This window comes from Haliotis rubra, unplaced genomic scaffold (assembly GCF_003918875.1).
Source record: "Haliotis rubra isolate DU_JTF1 unplaced genomic scaffold, ASM391887v1 Scf20, whole genome shotgun sequence".
Classification (NCBI taxonomy): Eukaryota; Metazoa; Mollusca; class Gastropoda; order Lepetellida; family Haliotidae; genus Haliotis; species Haliotis rubra.
Window position 1 is genome coordinate 1,999,957 of NW_025766003.1, and position 15,525 is coordinate 2,015,481.

General features: G+C 39.4%; 1 protein-coding gene across 1 annotated transcript in view; it reads left to right on the forward strand.

Annotated features, from left to right (window-relative positions):
• The window catches only part of LOC124275576 (general transcription and DNA repair factor IIH helicase subunit XPD-like), a 38,064-nt gene that overhangs the window by 16,861 nt on the left and 5,678 nt on the right, over positions 1-15,525 (forward strand). Inside the window, 6 exon segments of the mRNA XM_046711166.1 lie at positions 884-947; positions 1,414-1,505; positions 1,970-1,999; positions 11,906-11,998; positions 12,734-12,806; positions 13,839-13,909. Coding sequence (XP_046567122.1) covers positions 884-947; positions 1,414-1,505; positions 1,970-1,999; positions 11,906-11,998; positions 12,734-12,806; positions 13,839-13,909 — 423 coding nt within the window.

Sequence of the window (15,525 nt, forward strand, 5' to 3'; positions counted from 1 at the left end):
CAGCCCTGGTTCGTGTAGCCAGCAGAAATCTGTCATGTAGGTGAGGTAGGACGATTTGACGGTCTTCTGCTCGTGACGTCACATATGGACGACCCGACCTTGGGCGATCAGAAGTGGTGCCAGTTTGTTGTAGACGACCTCGCAAGTCATACACAGTACGACGGCTGCATCCCATTGCTCTTGCGACGTCAGTAACTGATCTTCCCGCTTGCAACATGCCAACGGCACATTCACGTTGCACATTTGACAATCGTGGCATTTCAAGTACCGTTAGAACTGTGGTTTAAAAGTGTTTTTTCAATTCTTGAGGCCAATGCAAACGATGCGAAGATCACGTGATCGACGTTTTTCTAGAGTCGAGAGACAGGGATCCCATTTCGGATACATAGATGTATCATCAGAGAAAAATTATTCATTATTTTTCAAATTACATTTTGTGAGGTTTCTTTTTTGACTCAGTATATATATATGACCAACATAGATGTATATATTGACTGGAACAAACACATAACAATAAGATCAGACAAATTCATGATACAAGCAATTACAGAAGGATGGTAATAACAAGACAAGAGTGACCAGAGCGTACTTTTGTAGAAAAAAGGAAGCTCATCTTGTTCGATTGTGTGACTTACATGGCTGAACTCTCAGTGAAGGATGGGGAACCTTACCCTGTTGTTAACAGGAATGGCTTCAGGAAAATCAAATTTCTGCTGAAATATTATTGTGGGTTTTTCGACTGGGGTTTTCAGATGATTCACAGAATTGTTATTTGAAATAAAATCAGGGGATCAGTAGAAAATTGCCATCAATGTAATAAATACCACCACAGTTATTAGCTGAGGTGATTACTCTAATAGAAAACATTCTTTTTTCCTTTAAGATTGTCAGTAAAGGAAATGATCAAGTGGCCATGAGCTCCAAGTTCGAGACTAGGGAAGACATAGGTATGTGCATCAGCATCCTTTACCATTACAGCAGGAGTAACTGTAGTTGACTAGCACATTGTGTCGGGTTATGGCTTGACCATTACAGCAGGAGTAACTGTAGATGACTAGTAAATTGTGTCGGGTTATAGCTTGACCATTACAGGAGGAGTAACTGTAGTTGACTAGTATATTGTGTCGGGTTATAGCTTGACCATTACAGCAGGAGTAACTGTAGTTGACTAGTATATTGTGTCGGGTTATGGCTTGACCATTACAGCAGGAGTAACTGTAGATGACTAGTAAATTGTGTCGGGTTATGGCTTGACCATTACAGCAGGAGTAACTGTAGATGACTAGTATATTGTGTCAGGTTATGGCTTGCTGGCTTCAGGATAAGTATTAACAATAACTTTAGTTCACAACTGGTCTGTGTGAAAGATTAGTTTGCAGGAAGTAATGTTAGTGAATATTATATTTGTTTCAGCTGTGATAAGAAACTATGGCAACCTTCTAGTGGAGCTGTCAGTGATTGTACCTGATGGAATAGCATGTTTCTTTACCAGCTATATTTACATGGTAAGCATGAAGAATGTATTGACTTTTCACTCAAACACAACTCAATAGATGATATTGGGGTTCTAAAGTTTGTAGACATTTGCTTTTTGTTTGATAATATGGTATGTGAACTGGCAATGAATTAATTATCCTCATTTGTGAATGTAGCATTATGTGTCACAGAATGTGCTATCTCATTTTGCACAGACCCAGGAAGACCCGGGTTACAATTGGTCTTCCGCAACCCATGCTTGTCATAAGAGGTGACTAACGGGATCAGGTGGTCAGACTCGCTGACTTGGGTGACACATGTCATCGTATCCCAGTTGTGTAGATCGATGCTCATGCTGTTAATTGTCTGTTCCAGGCTCAATTATTTACAGACCGCCGCCATATAGCTGGAATATTGCTGAGTGCAGCGTTAAACAACAAACCAACAACCATTTTGCACATCATCATGATCATACATATTTTTTGTTTTGTAGGAAACGATTGTGGCAGCATGGTATGAACAGGTGAGTAGCAATGTTTGCAGTGTGTAGATGGCTTGTCGTCTGTTCCTCTGTGTGCTTGTTGCAGCCCAGGATTAGCTGTAACACGTGATGTGGTGGAATGTACAGTGAAACCTGTTTAAACCGGCACCCCACGGGACCGAAATAAAATGCCGGTTTAGACAGGGTGCCAGATTAGACAGTGACGATCATTTTCCAAAATGGCTGCCATTTACACTTGTCATTCTCTTTATCTCTATAATGCCTTTGATCTTTTGTAATTGTGCAACAACTTAAAACAATTTGGGTCTAGCGATTAAGGATTATGGGTCCTTGATTGGACTGCTCATACCCATGCCGGCTTAGAGCGTTTGATTCACGCGCAATCACTACTTCCTGATTATTTAGAGTGCCAAGAGGATTAATTAGTGTATTGGATTATGGGGCCTTGATTGGACTGCTCATACCCATGCCAGTTTAGACAGTGTTAATTACAGTTAAAATTGCTTGTTGGGACCGGAAAGTCATGCCGTAATATGGAATAGACAGGTGCCAGATTAGACAATGTTTTAGTGATCATAATATCGTTGTAAAATGGCGGGACCAAAATGTTATGCTGATTTTGACAGTGTGACGGATTAGACAGGTGCTGGTGTTGGCAGGTTTCACTGTATATGTACAGATTGGTCATGACTAGGTCAGCTGACACATAATTGTAGTGACACAGCGATCTCATTCAAATCAGACCTTATTCTGTGATATGATACCTGTCTGCATCTTTCTAAAGATATCAGACTGACCTGACAGATAGGTGGAATATTGCCGAATGCGGCGTTAATCACCCAACCAACCAAAGATCTCAGGACACCCCAACAATTTCTTTATTGCAAGAGGAGCTATGTTTTGGTGTTGGTTTTAACTAGTGGTGGTCCGATTAATTGAAATAATCGAAGATTGGTCGCAGTGACTAAACGACCAAGCATAATCGAACACGAACAATTCTGGAACACTTGTTTGCATTAACAATATTTTTCCCATGGGTATCCCCCGCAATGCGTTTTGCGGGGGGTATTAAAATGGACTCAGACCGTGCACATTTGTCTTTTCCGGAGCAGAACTTTAAAACCGTTCAATATTTCTTCACCAAACTTGGCACATGGATAGATCTGGTGGTGTACTGCTGCCTTTTGGTAGTTTGGGAATTCTGAATAAAATATTTTTTGGTGTTTCCATGGCAACAAGTTTGACTTCCACTGAAACTGGTGGTAGTGCTCCTTTCTGGAGCAGAACTTTAAAAACCTTTCAATACTCTCCTTCCACTTTTCTATATACACACCTAAATATTTGACATAATCATACCTCGTAGACATATTCATGAAGAGTATTTTGCCATTGCGGGGGATATTGATCACTTTGTCTTCTTGTTGGTTTTGTCTGTTACATTTCATAAGCACGACAAGCTCATTCCAAGTCATGATGGAATTTATCTTAAAGACTCCAGAAAATTTATGTTCCTACCATACTAATCATTCTTTAAAGATGTTAAATTTGCACATGCATTTTGTGCAATTTAAAAAAAAAAAAGAACTACATGTTTTTTCTAGATTTTTGGTGCATTAACACACACAGTCAGGAATATTTGATAAATGACGCTAACCAATTATTTTCGATGATTGATCGGTTGTTATGAATCAATCATCAATTATGAGATTTAAACCAATTCCCAACATCAGTTTTAACATTGTTTTCAAGATAGCAATCAAATCCTCTAATATTTAGGGGCTGTGGGGTAGCCCAGTGGTTCAAGCGTTCGCTCGTCAAGCCGAAGGCCCGGGTTCGATTCCCCACATGGGCACATTGTGTGAAGCCCATTTCTGGTGTCCCCCCGCCGTGATATTGCTGGAATATTGCTAAAAGCGGCGTAAAACCCAACTCACTCACTCACTCACTCTAATATTTACCTTTCAGCAGCTTGTGTTGTTCCGACAGTCAAGCACAAACAAAAGTTGACAACCACATTTGTATGTTGTGTAATTTGGGGAATAAGACTGAGCTGTAGTGTCACAAGTTAATAATGATATTTATATCAAAGTTGGCTATCATTAATAGTAAGAATGACCGAGTGGGTTAAGGCACCGTTTTTGTCTTTCACTCACAAAACTAAGACCTTCATTATAATCACTGGTCTGTCAGCAGATTCACGTGGGTTTCACTGTTTGTTTGTAAACTGCATCAACTCCAGCATCCCTCTCATAGCTGACACAGTAAATGACTGACAGTATGGGGGTAATTCAAACATGTAGTAAGGGAGATATCAAAATACTGTGTACAAAATATTATACTTACTCTACATGCAGTAACAATGAGTCCTTTACCTTCTGGCCGGCTCCGTGGTTTATTGGTTAGAGCGTCCGCCCGCGGGCTCTGTCCCCGACCGCGTCATACCAAAAGACGTTAAAATATGGTACTTGTTAGTCCCTGCCTGGCGCTCAGCATTAATGGTCGGTACAACAAGGACTGGTCGGCTCGAAGTCAGTATACTGTGTCTGAGTGGGTATTCATGCTTCACTGCAGCATAGTATCTCAGTGGGCTAGCACTATAAAACCAGCTTCAGTCTGGGCTAGTACAAGCAGCAGCACATACACATACACACGCATGCATGTCGTCATATGAGCGAAATATTCTCAAGCATGACGTTAAACCCAATTTCACCTCACCTCACCACCTTTACCTTCTGGACATCCTTCCACAATCTATTTACTGAAAATATTACATCAGAAAACATATTGTAAGTGTATTCAATCATTATTACCACTATTGGATACACAGGGTATGCAAAACATACACAAAGATATCTATTCATTGTATGATGGTGATTTGGGTACAATGTGTGAAGCCCATTTCTGGTGTTCCCCGCCGTGATGTTGCTGGAATATTGCTGAAAGCGGCGTAAAACCAAACTCAGTCAGTCAGTCAGTATGATGGTGATTGGTGAAAGTATATATTTAGTATATTGATGTGAATGTATTCTACATGTATTAAACTGTGGAAATACAGATGGTAAAAAAAATAAATTATTAATAGTAAAAATGAACGAGTGGGTTAAGGCACCTTTTTTATCTTTCAGTTACCAAAATTAAGACCTTCATTATAATCACTGGTCTGTCGGCTCATTCACGTGGGTTTCACTGTTTGTTCGTAAACTGCATCAACTCCCATATCCCCCTCACTAGCTGACACAATGATATGGCACAGTAAATGACCGACAGTATGGTGGTAATTCAAACATTCTGTGCAAGCTATTTGCAGTACAGATTTGCCTTCCTTAGTTACATGAATATTGGGATGTGGAACAGAGCGGAACCAGGGATGTGAAACAGAGCGGAACCAGGGGTGGAAATAACTTTAAAATTGCTTGTGTACTCCGGTACAATGGCACATGTGATATCACTTGCCCTGAAATTTTTTCAACCATACCGGCCGTTTTCTTGTTGAATTTTTTAAATAAACAACATAATTAACATTGGAAAATCAACTGGACGCCGGTACAGTGTGATATATGAATTTACTTGCCCGACAGAAAAACTACACTGGACTCGGACTTTGGGCAATGGGTTATTTCCACCCCTGGGAACACACGGATATTTCATCAACTAATAGTGCTTGTATAACAACCACTTATGTTCTTCTGCTCAATTTCATGGTTCAGTCACCAAGGAGTAAGAACTTAAAAAAACAGCATGACAATAGCAAGATTCATCATCAAGCGTGTTATCTGTATGAACTAACAGTTCGGTGATGTCTCAATAAGTACATGAAGTATAGTTCCCCATACATTGTACACTACGTGGTACAGTGCGTCATTAAACAGCAAACAAACTTCCTGTATGTTGCATGATTGTTTGCTGGGTGGCGATATGTTCCTTTAGTCTAGAAAATATCCATTCAATTTAATGTTGGAGTTGTCTGGAGGGACAGTGGGGTAGCCAAGTGGTAAAAGTGCTTCCTCTTCACGCTGAAGACCCGGGTTCGATTCCCTACGTGTGCAATGTGTGAAGCCTATTTCTGGTGTCTACACCATGATATTGCTGGAATATTGCTAGAAGCAGCATAGAAATATATTAAGTTTAGTCTAGAAAATATCCATTCAAATCAATGAAGGAAAACAAACACCATCGTGTGAGGTTTATGAGATTTTATTAAGAAATAAGTTAAAAATGCCATTAACTTAAATCCTTTATGTATATCATTTTGTACAACACAATGAATATGTATGAAGCTTTTTACAATGATGTATTAGTAAAATGTACATGTACGATAGTACAAGTTATCTTAGAACCTATTGCAAACTCAGTGTAACACATTTCAGCAATGATACACACCACAATATCGGAAAACAATGTCTATAAAACATTGTTTCATGACTAAAACTTTACGATGATCTGGAGAATGATAGGAATTACTTAAGACTGGATCACAGTAGATAAAAACTTGAGAGCTATCACAATGTTTGCAAATCACAGTTCCTGTTTCATAAGAAGCCATATCACACATATATATACAAATGTATTTACATCATTATATTTACATAGCACTTATGTATATATAGCACTGAGCAAGAGAGACTTGCAATATGATATCACAATAACCATAAATTAAACATAACCCTGAACTTATATAAAACAGTATTTTCAATTGGCACAACACTCATTAAAAGCAGACAGATCTAGATTTATCTCCCATCTAAATATTTAGAATGAATAAATCAGAGTTATCTGCCCCTACTGTTGTGATGAGTTGATGAGGGATGAGAGTTGTTGAATGACAAAAGAATTATCCATTGACTTACTCAGACCCTCCTTGGATAGTGAATGACATATGGTGAGCAGACGCTCTTGTAAATGCTGTTTCTCCACTTTAGGACGGGTGTTGTTGCTGCGGTTTCGCTTGTTTGCAAACCAGGACTTCACCTGCGACATGGTGATACCTCCCTCGGTGGCCATTTTGAGTTTCTCCTGTTTGTTGGGGTATGGGTTTTCACCATGTGCATTGTACCACTCCACCATGATCATGATTGCTCGGTGATTCAGGGGCTCATTGTGTCGTCCACGTTTGTAGCTTGTATCATCTGCTGCTTGATCTGCACCTGACCGCTTCCTCTTGCTGGGCTTACAGTGAGGTTTGACGTCTGCTGCCACAAGGGGGAGTTTCTCGACGGATGTAGAAACCTCAGTAGACTGGATGTTGACAGGAGGGATTGAGGGTGACGTCTGCTTCGGATGCTTGATATGAGCTGGGGAGATCTTGGATGTCACTGTGGAGATCTTGGATGTCACAGTGGGGATCTTGGATGTCACAGTGGAGATCTTGGATGTCACTTGGGAGACTTGGATGGGGGTACCTGACTCACAGGATACTGCTGGATAGGGTTGATGGGAGGGTGTTGCCACAACATGGTGTGATAGCCTGGTAGAACTAGGTGTAGCTTGGTTAATGGATGTGCCAAGTTTGATGCCATTAGAGGCATGTGACTCTGACTTCTGTTTGGATGGCACCGTGAAGAAGGATGACGCAAAACTTGGGATCTGGGGCGATGTCTCTGTAGTCTGTGGAAATACATACTTTGAATGGCATGTGGAAAATAACATGTTATGGTATATCCTATTAAAAATAGGTTAAGGACCAGCTGATTCTTTCCTATAACTAATTAATTTGTCATACCTGCTGTAACTAAAGTAATATTAAACAATTAGGGAGTCCTTAACTGTCTTTTAGTATTCTACATTGATATATTTCTTTGGGATGCATGTCATATTGTAATTCTTACAAATTCCACACACACTGCCCTGTTGATAATTTTTAAAATTCATTTACATGTCTTCATTAGGAAGTACAGTAAACCCACTTGAAAGAACACTTGCTTGTCGTTGAAATCAGGAAATGGTTTACAGAAAGATACTGGAAAGAATACCTATTTGTTTGCTTTCAAATATAGATAGTCTAGATTGAAGAAAACATTGTCAGTGGTTGGGAAACCTGTTTATAAACTATGTAAATGCTGAAAGGTGGTTGTCCAAATGGTTTGCTCAATCTATTATTGGGTTTCAACATTTTTCCAGAAGACAATTCAATGAATTATCTAGACTGACTGACTGAGTTTGGTTTCACGCCGCTTTTAGCAATATTCCAGCAATATAACGGCGGGGGACACCAGAAATGGGCTTCACTCATTGTACCAATGTGGGGATTCGAACCCAGGTCTTCAGCGTGACGAGCCAGCGCTTTAACCTCTAGACTACCCCACAGCCCCGAATTAAATAGATTGCTCAGAGGCCAATATGAGGTATTAACAATTTCTGAACTAAATTTCCTGAAAAGCATTTAGACTTTGGACGAACATGAATGTCGTATGAAAAAGAATACAAGAAAGTTGTTAATCATAACAACATGTCATGTGCTCAGCTTCGGAACTTTGTTGTGGGGGAATCAAGGGAAGGGTCACCAAACATATGACTCTCCTTAGGAGTGGGTCATATTCGATGGACAAATTATAAAGTACTGAAATATATTGTACTTTTGCATTTGGTCTTTTAATGGCACATAATGGATATGGATATGTGAAGGATATGAAATATAATATTTATATAAAAAATATGACAAGCATGATTGGAAGGTGCGTATTTTCTGTACGTTAGTATATATGAACTCCTAGAAACTCACCTTTGATTGGTAGACACAAGATGACAGTGAATGTAGAGAGTCTTCTGAGAGATATCCACTGTCCATATACTCTCGTCCTCCTGGGCTGCGCCAGATGGAGGCACAGGGGCTCATCACAGGTGATGCCAGGGATGGGGGGGGGATTGTGGGAGGCTTTGAGGGCTCATCTGTTTCCCAATCGGAGACGCATCATGAGAGTCCATCTGTAGAACTGTCTGGATGATGTCCGGAGTTGAGCAGCGTCCGTACATGCAGTCAGGAGCTTCTGTCACGGGGTAGTAGGCAATGACTGGAGCATACTCCTGGTGGCGCTGGGGTGAGTCTATGGGCAGACACTGAGAGAGGGCGGACCAGGGCGGATACATTCCCCAGTCCTCTCGCTTCACGTGGGGTGAATGGTGGTACGGTTGACGGGCGTACAAATCCGTTGAAGTCACTTCAACCTTGTGATGGAGTCTGTCCTGGTAGGCACCTATGTGGCTAACCCATTTGGTTTTCGGCATTTGTTCCTGAAGCTGTGATAAGTTTCGGCTGGCTTCATGTATGTCATAAGTACCTGCCACCATGGCAGTCAGGAAATCTGGGATTTTCGAAGACTGACCACTGGTGTGGTACATTTTCCCTCTATTTGAATCAGCCATGACACAGATAATGAAAATTTGGTGACCTGGGCCTGATGTGTAATGTGTAAGTCAGCTTGTATTTACCCTTTTGGGCATGCAGTTCAGTACTTATACATATTTGCCTCTATTGACACTTACTGGTCATGTGATCTCGGTGCCAGCTTTGATTGGGTCTTTGTCTTTGCCTGATGATAGGTGATTGGTTGGGCTTCTCAGGTGGACTGAAGCCAAGCTCACTAACTTGAGTGAAGAGTGCCTGGTGATTGGTGTCATTGTTAAGGTCAATGAAGTGTACATTCATCCTCAATAGGGATAAAATTGATGACACTCTTCTTTAAACACATTTTATTTCAGGGAAGTTAATTAAGAATGGGAAGATAATCCTGTGATCATTGACAGTAAGAGTGATCTTATTTCTATAGGACATGTAAATTGTTTTTGGAGATAATAGCCACACTTATTTTGGTTTTTATTATTAATTCACTTTTAAAGTAATGTCTAATTCACAAACTAAACATGCCTTAAGCTTTAATATTTATCTGATATATCAATGATACTCAAAATAATTATTTTAACACAATTTACACCTTCCAAGAGCTTGCTATGTCTTCAATTAATTATGTAATATGTGCACTCAAGTTATAAGAAAACTTCAGCTCAGATTACAGTAGAAAATAATCAGTAACATGAAACTGAGAAACAGAAATATGTAAACATGCCTCTTCTTGCATGAAGGACAGCCTATGTTTATGGTTTGTCATCCCCCAAAGCCTGCCCAATGTCTGAAGGCCATTATAATAGTCCTTAGCTTTATTATGCTGGAATATGGAGGGCATAAAACATACCTGCTCAGTCTTTTTGCTAGAAGTGGATAGCAAAGATTGTTTTGCTAAACTCTATATGTGATATATCCAGGTGTCCTTGATTGCTGTGAGACAATGGCCTGTCTCTTTTCATGTGTTATGTAACCTGCTTTCATCACATGCATGCTTCTCAAGTCTTGCACAGAACTCTTTGGTGTGTGTTGAGTTGCATGTGCAATTGTAAATGGAAACAGGTATTTGAAATTGACAATGAAATGCTTGTAGCTTGTATGCCTATTTCTTTCATGAATAGGTGATAACACTACAGTACAGTAGGCCAGGATAATCATCCTTTTTTAACTTTATGCTCAGTCAGAAGGTTTTTGAGATGCTGCAACAAATTGTCTTCCTTCCCTTCTGAGGAATGAAGCTGAAACTTATAGCACTGGGATAGGATTGGTCATGGCTTATACAATGTTCATTTTCTGAAAACATTAAAATCAAGCTCTGAACATTCTTGAAGAATCCAGGAAGCTTAAGACTTTGATAAAACACAGCTGGAATCATGAATGGTAAACAATGTTGCTTTGGAACTCTGACTTTTTATGTTCAGAAAGCAAGGGGAAAGTTTTTCTTATAGATTATGGGCAGATATATTTTATAATTCTAGCCATGAGGCCAGCAGTACCACATCTGAACTTTGTTAAACATCAGGGTCCCGTTCCTCAAAGCGATCGTAGCGCTACGACAGTCGTAAGTCTATGTTAAAGTATGGGCGTTACGATCACCTTAGCGCTACGATCGCTTTCAGGAACTGGGCCCTGAGTAAACATATACATTGAATAGTTGTAAATGCAACTGTGGTATTATGTCCATCTGAAACATTCATTATTTTAATGGTATGGTTTGGGCTTTCTGACCTTTGATGATGGTAGTGTATTAATAATCAACCTTTTGGTATATTCAGTAGTCAATTACTGACTTTTGTTATCATGTATGTAGTATATTTTTGTCAGTGATGGAATAATACATCATCATACAATCCCTGATGACATTAACAGGTGTCATGATATCTCTATATAGCAGAATAGACTTGTCAACAGACAAGGATTATGCTTCCATTGGTAAAACCCCAGTGATGTTGACAAGTGATTACCTGCAAGTGATTACCAATGATTGGTTGTAAGTGATTGACTGTTAGTGATAGCTGATGGGTTGTCAAGATTGTCAGGTGTCAGTAACAGCATGTCTATACAGTATCATGAGATCCACTCACTCAGCTCGCTGGGTGTGCATTGCTAGTCAAGGGAGAGAACCCAGGATATTGCATCTCAGAATAACACAAGCCAGGTGATGTTTTTGGAAAACCAGTATATTAACAGAGCAGCTCAAAAGTCCCAGAGTCGAGAAATCATGAAAATTGTTGATTCTACTTCAGGAATCATCAATTTTCTTTGATTGACTTCTGCCATGTTGTGGTCAAAATATAACTTCTCTACAACTGTAAGTAATGATCTACAGATAGGTCAGTTCTACTTGAACAAACCACACTCATTATAGGCAGTGAATTTAATTGCATCCAAAGTAGCATGGCATCATAATGTGTTAAATATAGGTTAAACAATGGACATTTCTAGTGTAATATGTTTATTTCTATCTTGTTTAACTTGTTTTGTGTCTGTGATTGAGATGCCATTTTATTCCCCAAGAGGGTTATCTGATATCAAACTTTTGACATTGTTATTGAGATGAGTTGCATGGATATATCATCTACATCTTGCAGGGCATCATAGACCAGGTTCAGAAGCACAAGCTGCTGTTCATCGAGACACAGGACGCTGCGGAGACGTCACTAGCTCTGCTGAACTATCAGAAGGTGGGGGGATTTGTTCTAACAGAACCATCCAAAGAAGTTGTTCTGTAGCATGTTTTACTCACTACATTCACAGATCAGGGTCCAGCTCCACGAAGCATTCATAATGTTACGACCTGTCATAATTCTATAGTTTACCTTAGGCTTATGAATGTCGTAGTGCTGAAAGTTAACCATCCCAAAGTAGCAATAATGATATGATTTCTGCTGATTTCAGCAGTCTCATTCCTGAAAGAAATATTTGTTTGAAATGTTGTTTTGTAGCACTTGTCATCACCAATATTAATTTATAGCAATATTTCATAAATGAATTTGGACAGTGGGATAGCCTAGTGCTTTAGGCGTTTGCTCGTCAAGCTGAAGACTTGGGTTCGATTCCCCACATGGATATAATGTGTGAAGCCCATTTCTTGTGTCTCCCACCGTGATATTTGCTGGAATATTGCTAAAAATGGCGTAAAACCCAACTCACTCACCCAGACCCAGCCACCCACTCACTCACTCACTCACTCATAAATGAATTAGAGATAACATGTTTTTAAGATAAGATGTTTTTAATTTCAATTGTATTTACATGTTAAGTCTATGATATGTCCATTACAATAAAAATGATTGCAAATAGATGTGACCTTGACCTCACAGATTATAAGATCGCTTTTTTATGTTTATTATGCTCTCCAGTAGGAAATAAAACACAGATTTTCTGTGAAGATTTGACAGAGTGTTTTTACGTATCAGGCCTGTGAGAATGGTCGAGGAGCTGTGCTGTTGTCAGTAGCCAGAGGAAAGGTTTCAGAGGGAATAGACTTTGGTGAGTATGTTTCTCAAGATTCATAGATGCCTAAATGCCATACAATGTGGTGGTGTGTGGTCCTGTGCATAGAGCCGTTGGTCACGGAGAGTCCTTGGATGGGTGACCGTGTCTGGCAGCTTGACTCCTGAAAGTTCCTGGGACTTCAGTCCTAGCACACATGTGGTTTCACCTTAGGAAAGTGAGTTTGTTCATGAATTGCCTCTGTTCAACCAGCAGTGAATGGGTACCCGGTGGAATAAGTCATATGACTGTTAACCTTCAAGCACCTCACAGGCAGCTTGGATAATCTGGGGTAATAATGAGTTAGCGCTTTCAGCATGCACAGTTGCGTGGAAACGGGTGCTTTATGAATAGCCATTATATTATTATTATTTATTAATTTGTTATAAGGTGCTCCCAGAAATATTTCAAGGTGGTGGGGGTTGTCTAGTGGCTGAGATGTTTGCATATATTTCTGTCTGGAATATACTGGGTAATTGGAAGCCGTGTGCATCGTAGGCCACGGACCAGTTGTCCGAAGTTGGACACACACTGCAGGAGGATTGGGACAGACTCCCTTAAATTGTCATAAGTTCATATGAATAAATATTTGACACTTTTAAGTAGAATTACATGTTACTGATCAAAATCTTTGAAATTTCAATCTTACCCCTATCATCCTTCAAGAATATTGGCAATCATAAGATCTACTGTCATACTTCACAACTGGCTGTAATGAATTCCCTATTCATTCATTATCATACATCTTTTACTAGGAACTAATATCTCTTACAGTTTGTAAAATATTTCCAAGTGTCTCCTATTATTTTTTCAGAGTATATATAAATATATGTATGGAACATATTATGTTCATACCTAAAATTCAAAGCTGTATCTCCCTCCATCCCCCTTTAAATTGAACTCTCAAATCTCTGTTTAATTTAATAAATCTTTTTCAAAACTAAAATTCATAGCTGTCTCTCCTTCTATCCCTATCCAGTCAGATCTACCACCCTCAAATCTCTTTTCATCTTTATGTATTTTTTCCAGACCACCATTTTGGCCGAGCTGTCATCATGTTTGGCGTTCCCTATGTCTACACTCAGAGCAGAATCCTCAAGGTAGGAGCAAAGAGATGCTGATGTTATTTAGTGCAGTTCAACAAGGATGAGTTGACAGATGTATACAACACTCTCTTACCCAGAGTTCCATGCGGCAAGCCAGCATAGTACCTCTGCCACAGGCCAGAAAAATATGAAGATTCGTCACATCTTGCAATGTCCATTCAATATCATGTACAGATTTCTTTTACTCTTTTATTTTTGACGAGTCTACACATCTAACTAAACATCTTTAATAGAATGGTTTAGTTTCACTGAGAAAATATCCAAAAACATGTAACACTATTTCTATTTGCGTAGCAATTCTTTGTTTACATAGGTTGTACGGCTCCACGTGCTATCATCGAAGCTGATGGAGAGCAAACGATGCAGCCAGTTTGATATCTAAATATGTACTGTCATAGACCTTACTGTCGCAGTTGTGGAAGAATATATATGTAACAATGTAAAACAATATGAAGAGAGCACCGAAAAGCTTTTGTGAGTCCAGTCTCTTCTTATTATGAATATGCGCGTTTGTTTACAAACAAGAGAAAAGTCTGGTCACGTGATATGCAAATTAGCCTGTTGCAGTGATGTTATGTTAGTCATCTCTGTGCCGGAGTGTGATGTATACAAATGTCCTCATCTGTATCATCAAATATGTCTTTAAACCTACCAACAACTGAAATACAGAGTTATTGCCCTGGGTGCCGTTGTACAAAGTTATCTAGCGCGCTGAGGTGATTGTAGTGAGTGAGTGAGTTTAATTTTACACCACACTCAGCAATATTCCAGCTATATGGTGCTGATCTTTAAATAATCGAGTCTGGACTAAACAATCCAGTGATCAACAGCATGAGCAACGATCTATGCAGTTGGGATATGATGACATGTGTCAACCAAGTCACCGATCCTGTTAGTCGCCTCTTACGACAAGCATGGGTTGCTGAAGACAAAATTCTAACCCGGATCTTCATGGATACGAGGTGATTGTAACTCCCACAGATTTATGACAGACTTAGCGCAGAGGTAGGTTTGTACAACAGCACCCTGTACCCCAGGCTTAGTGCCAGCTGTACAACAGCTGAGATAGGTTTGGTTCTGGGACAATGTGGGCAAACAGGGTTATAGTCTGGCTGGGGTGTTGTTCCATCTGAGCCATTGGTTTCAGAGATTACAGGGTTTCATGTTTTCAGACATATTTTAGTTATTATGTTTAGAGTTTAGTTAGAATGGTTGCATTTTCAGATTCAGTCAACTCATGATATTCTATTCATGTAAATCGTGTTAAATAAACTGAAGGGCAGAAGAAAGTATACCAAGTTTGTTATCGTGTATGACTGAAAATGGAAAGATGTTTTTGTAAAATATAAATACATCTATTTAACAATCACTCATTCCAGCAAGAGTAAGAAGTAATCTGTGGCTGGATAATTTTCATGTGAAACATACACTGGTTCAGGAAAGATTGGTGAAGAAATAAGTTAAACCACAGATCCCCCACCGTGTGTGAATTGTACATTTCTGCTGAAATATGCACATTTATTGATTTTCAAAGATATCATTCTAGAAAACCATCAGCATTTGTGTTTTTGGCCAAATATGTAAGTTTAATTTTTTTAAGTTTTAAATCA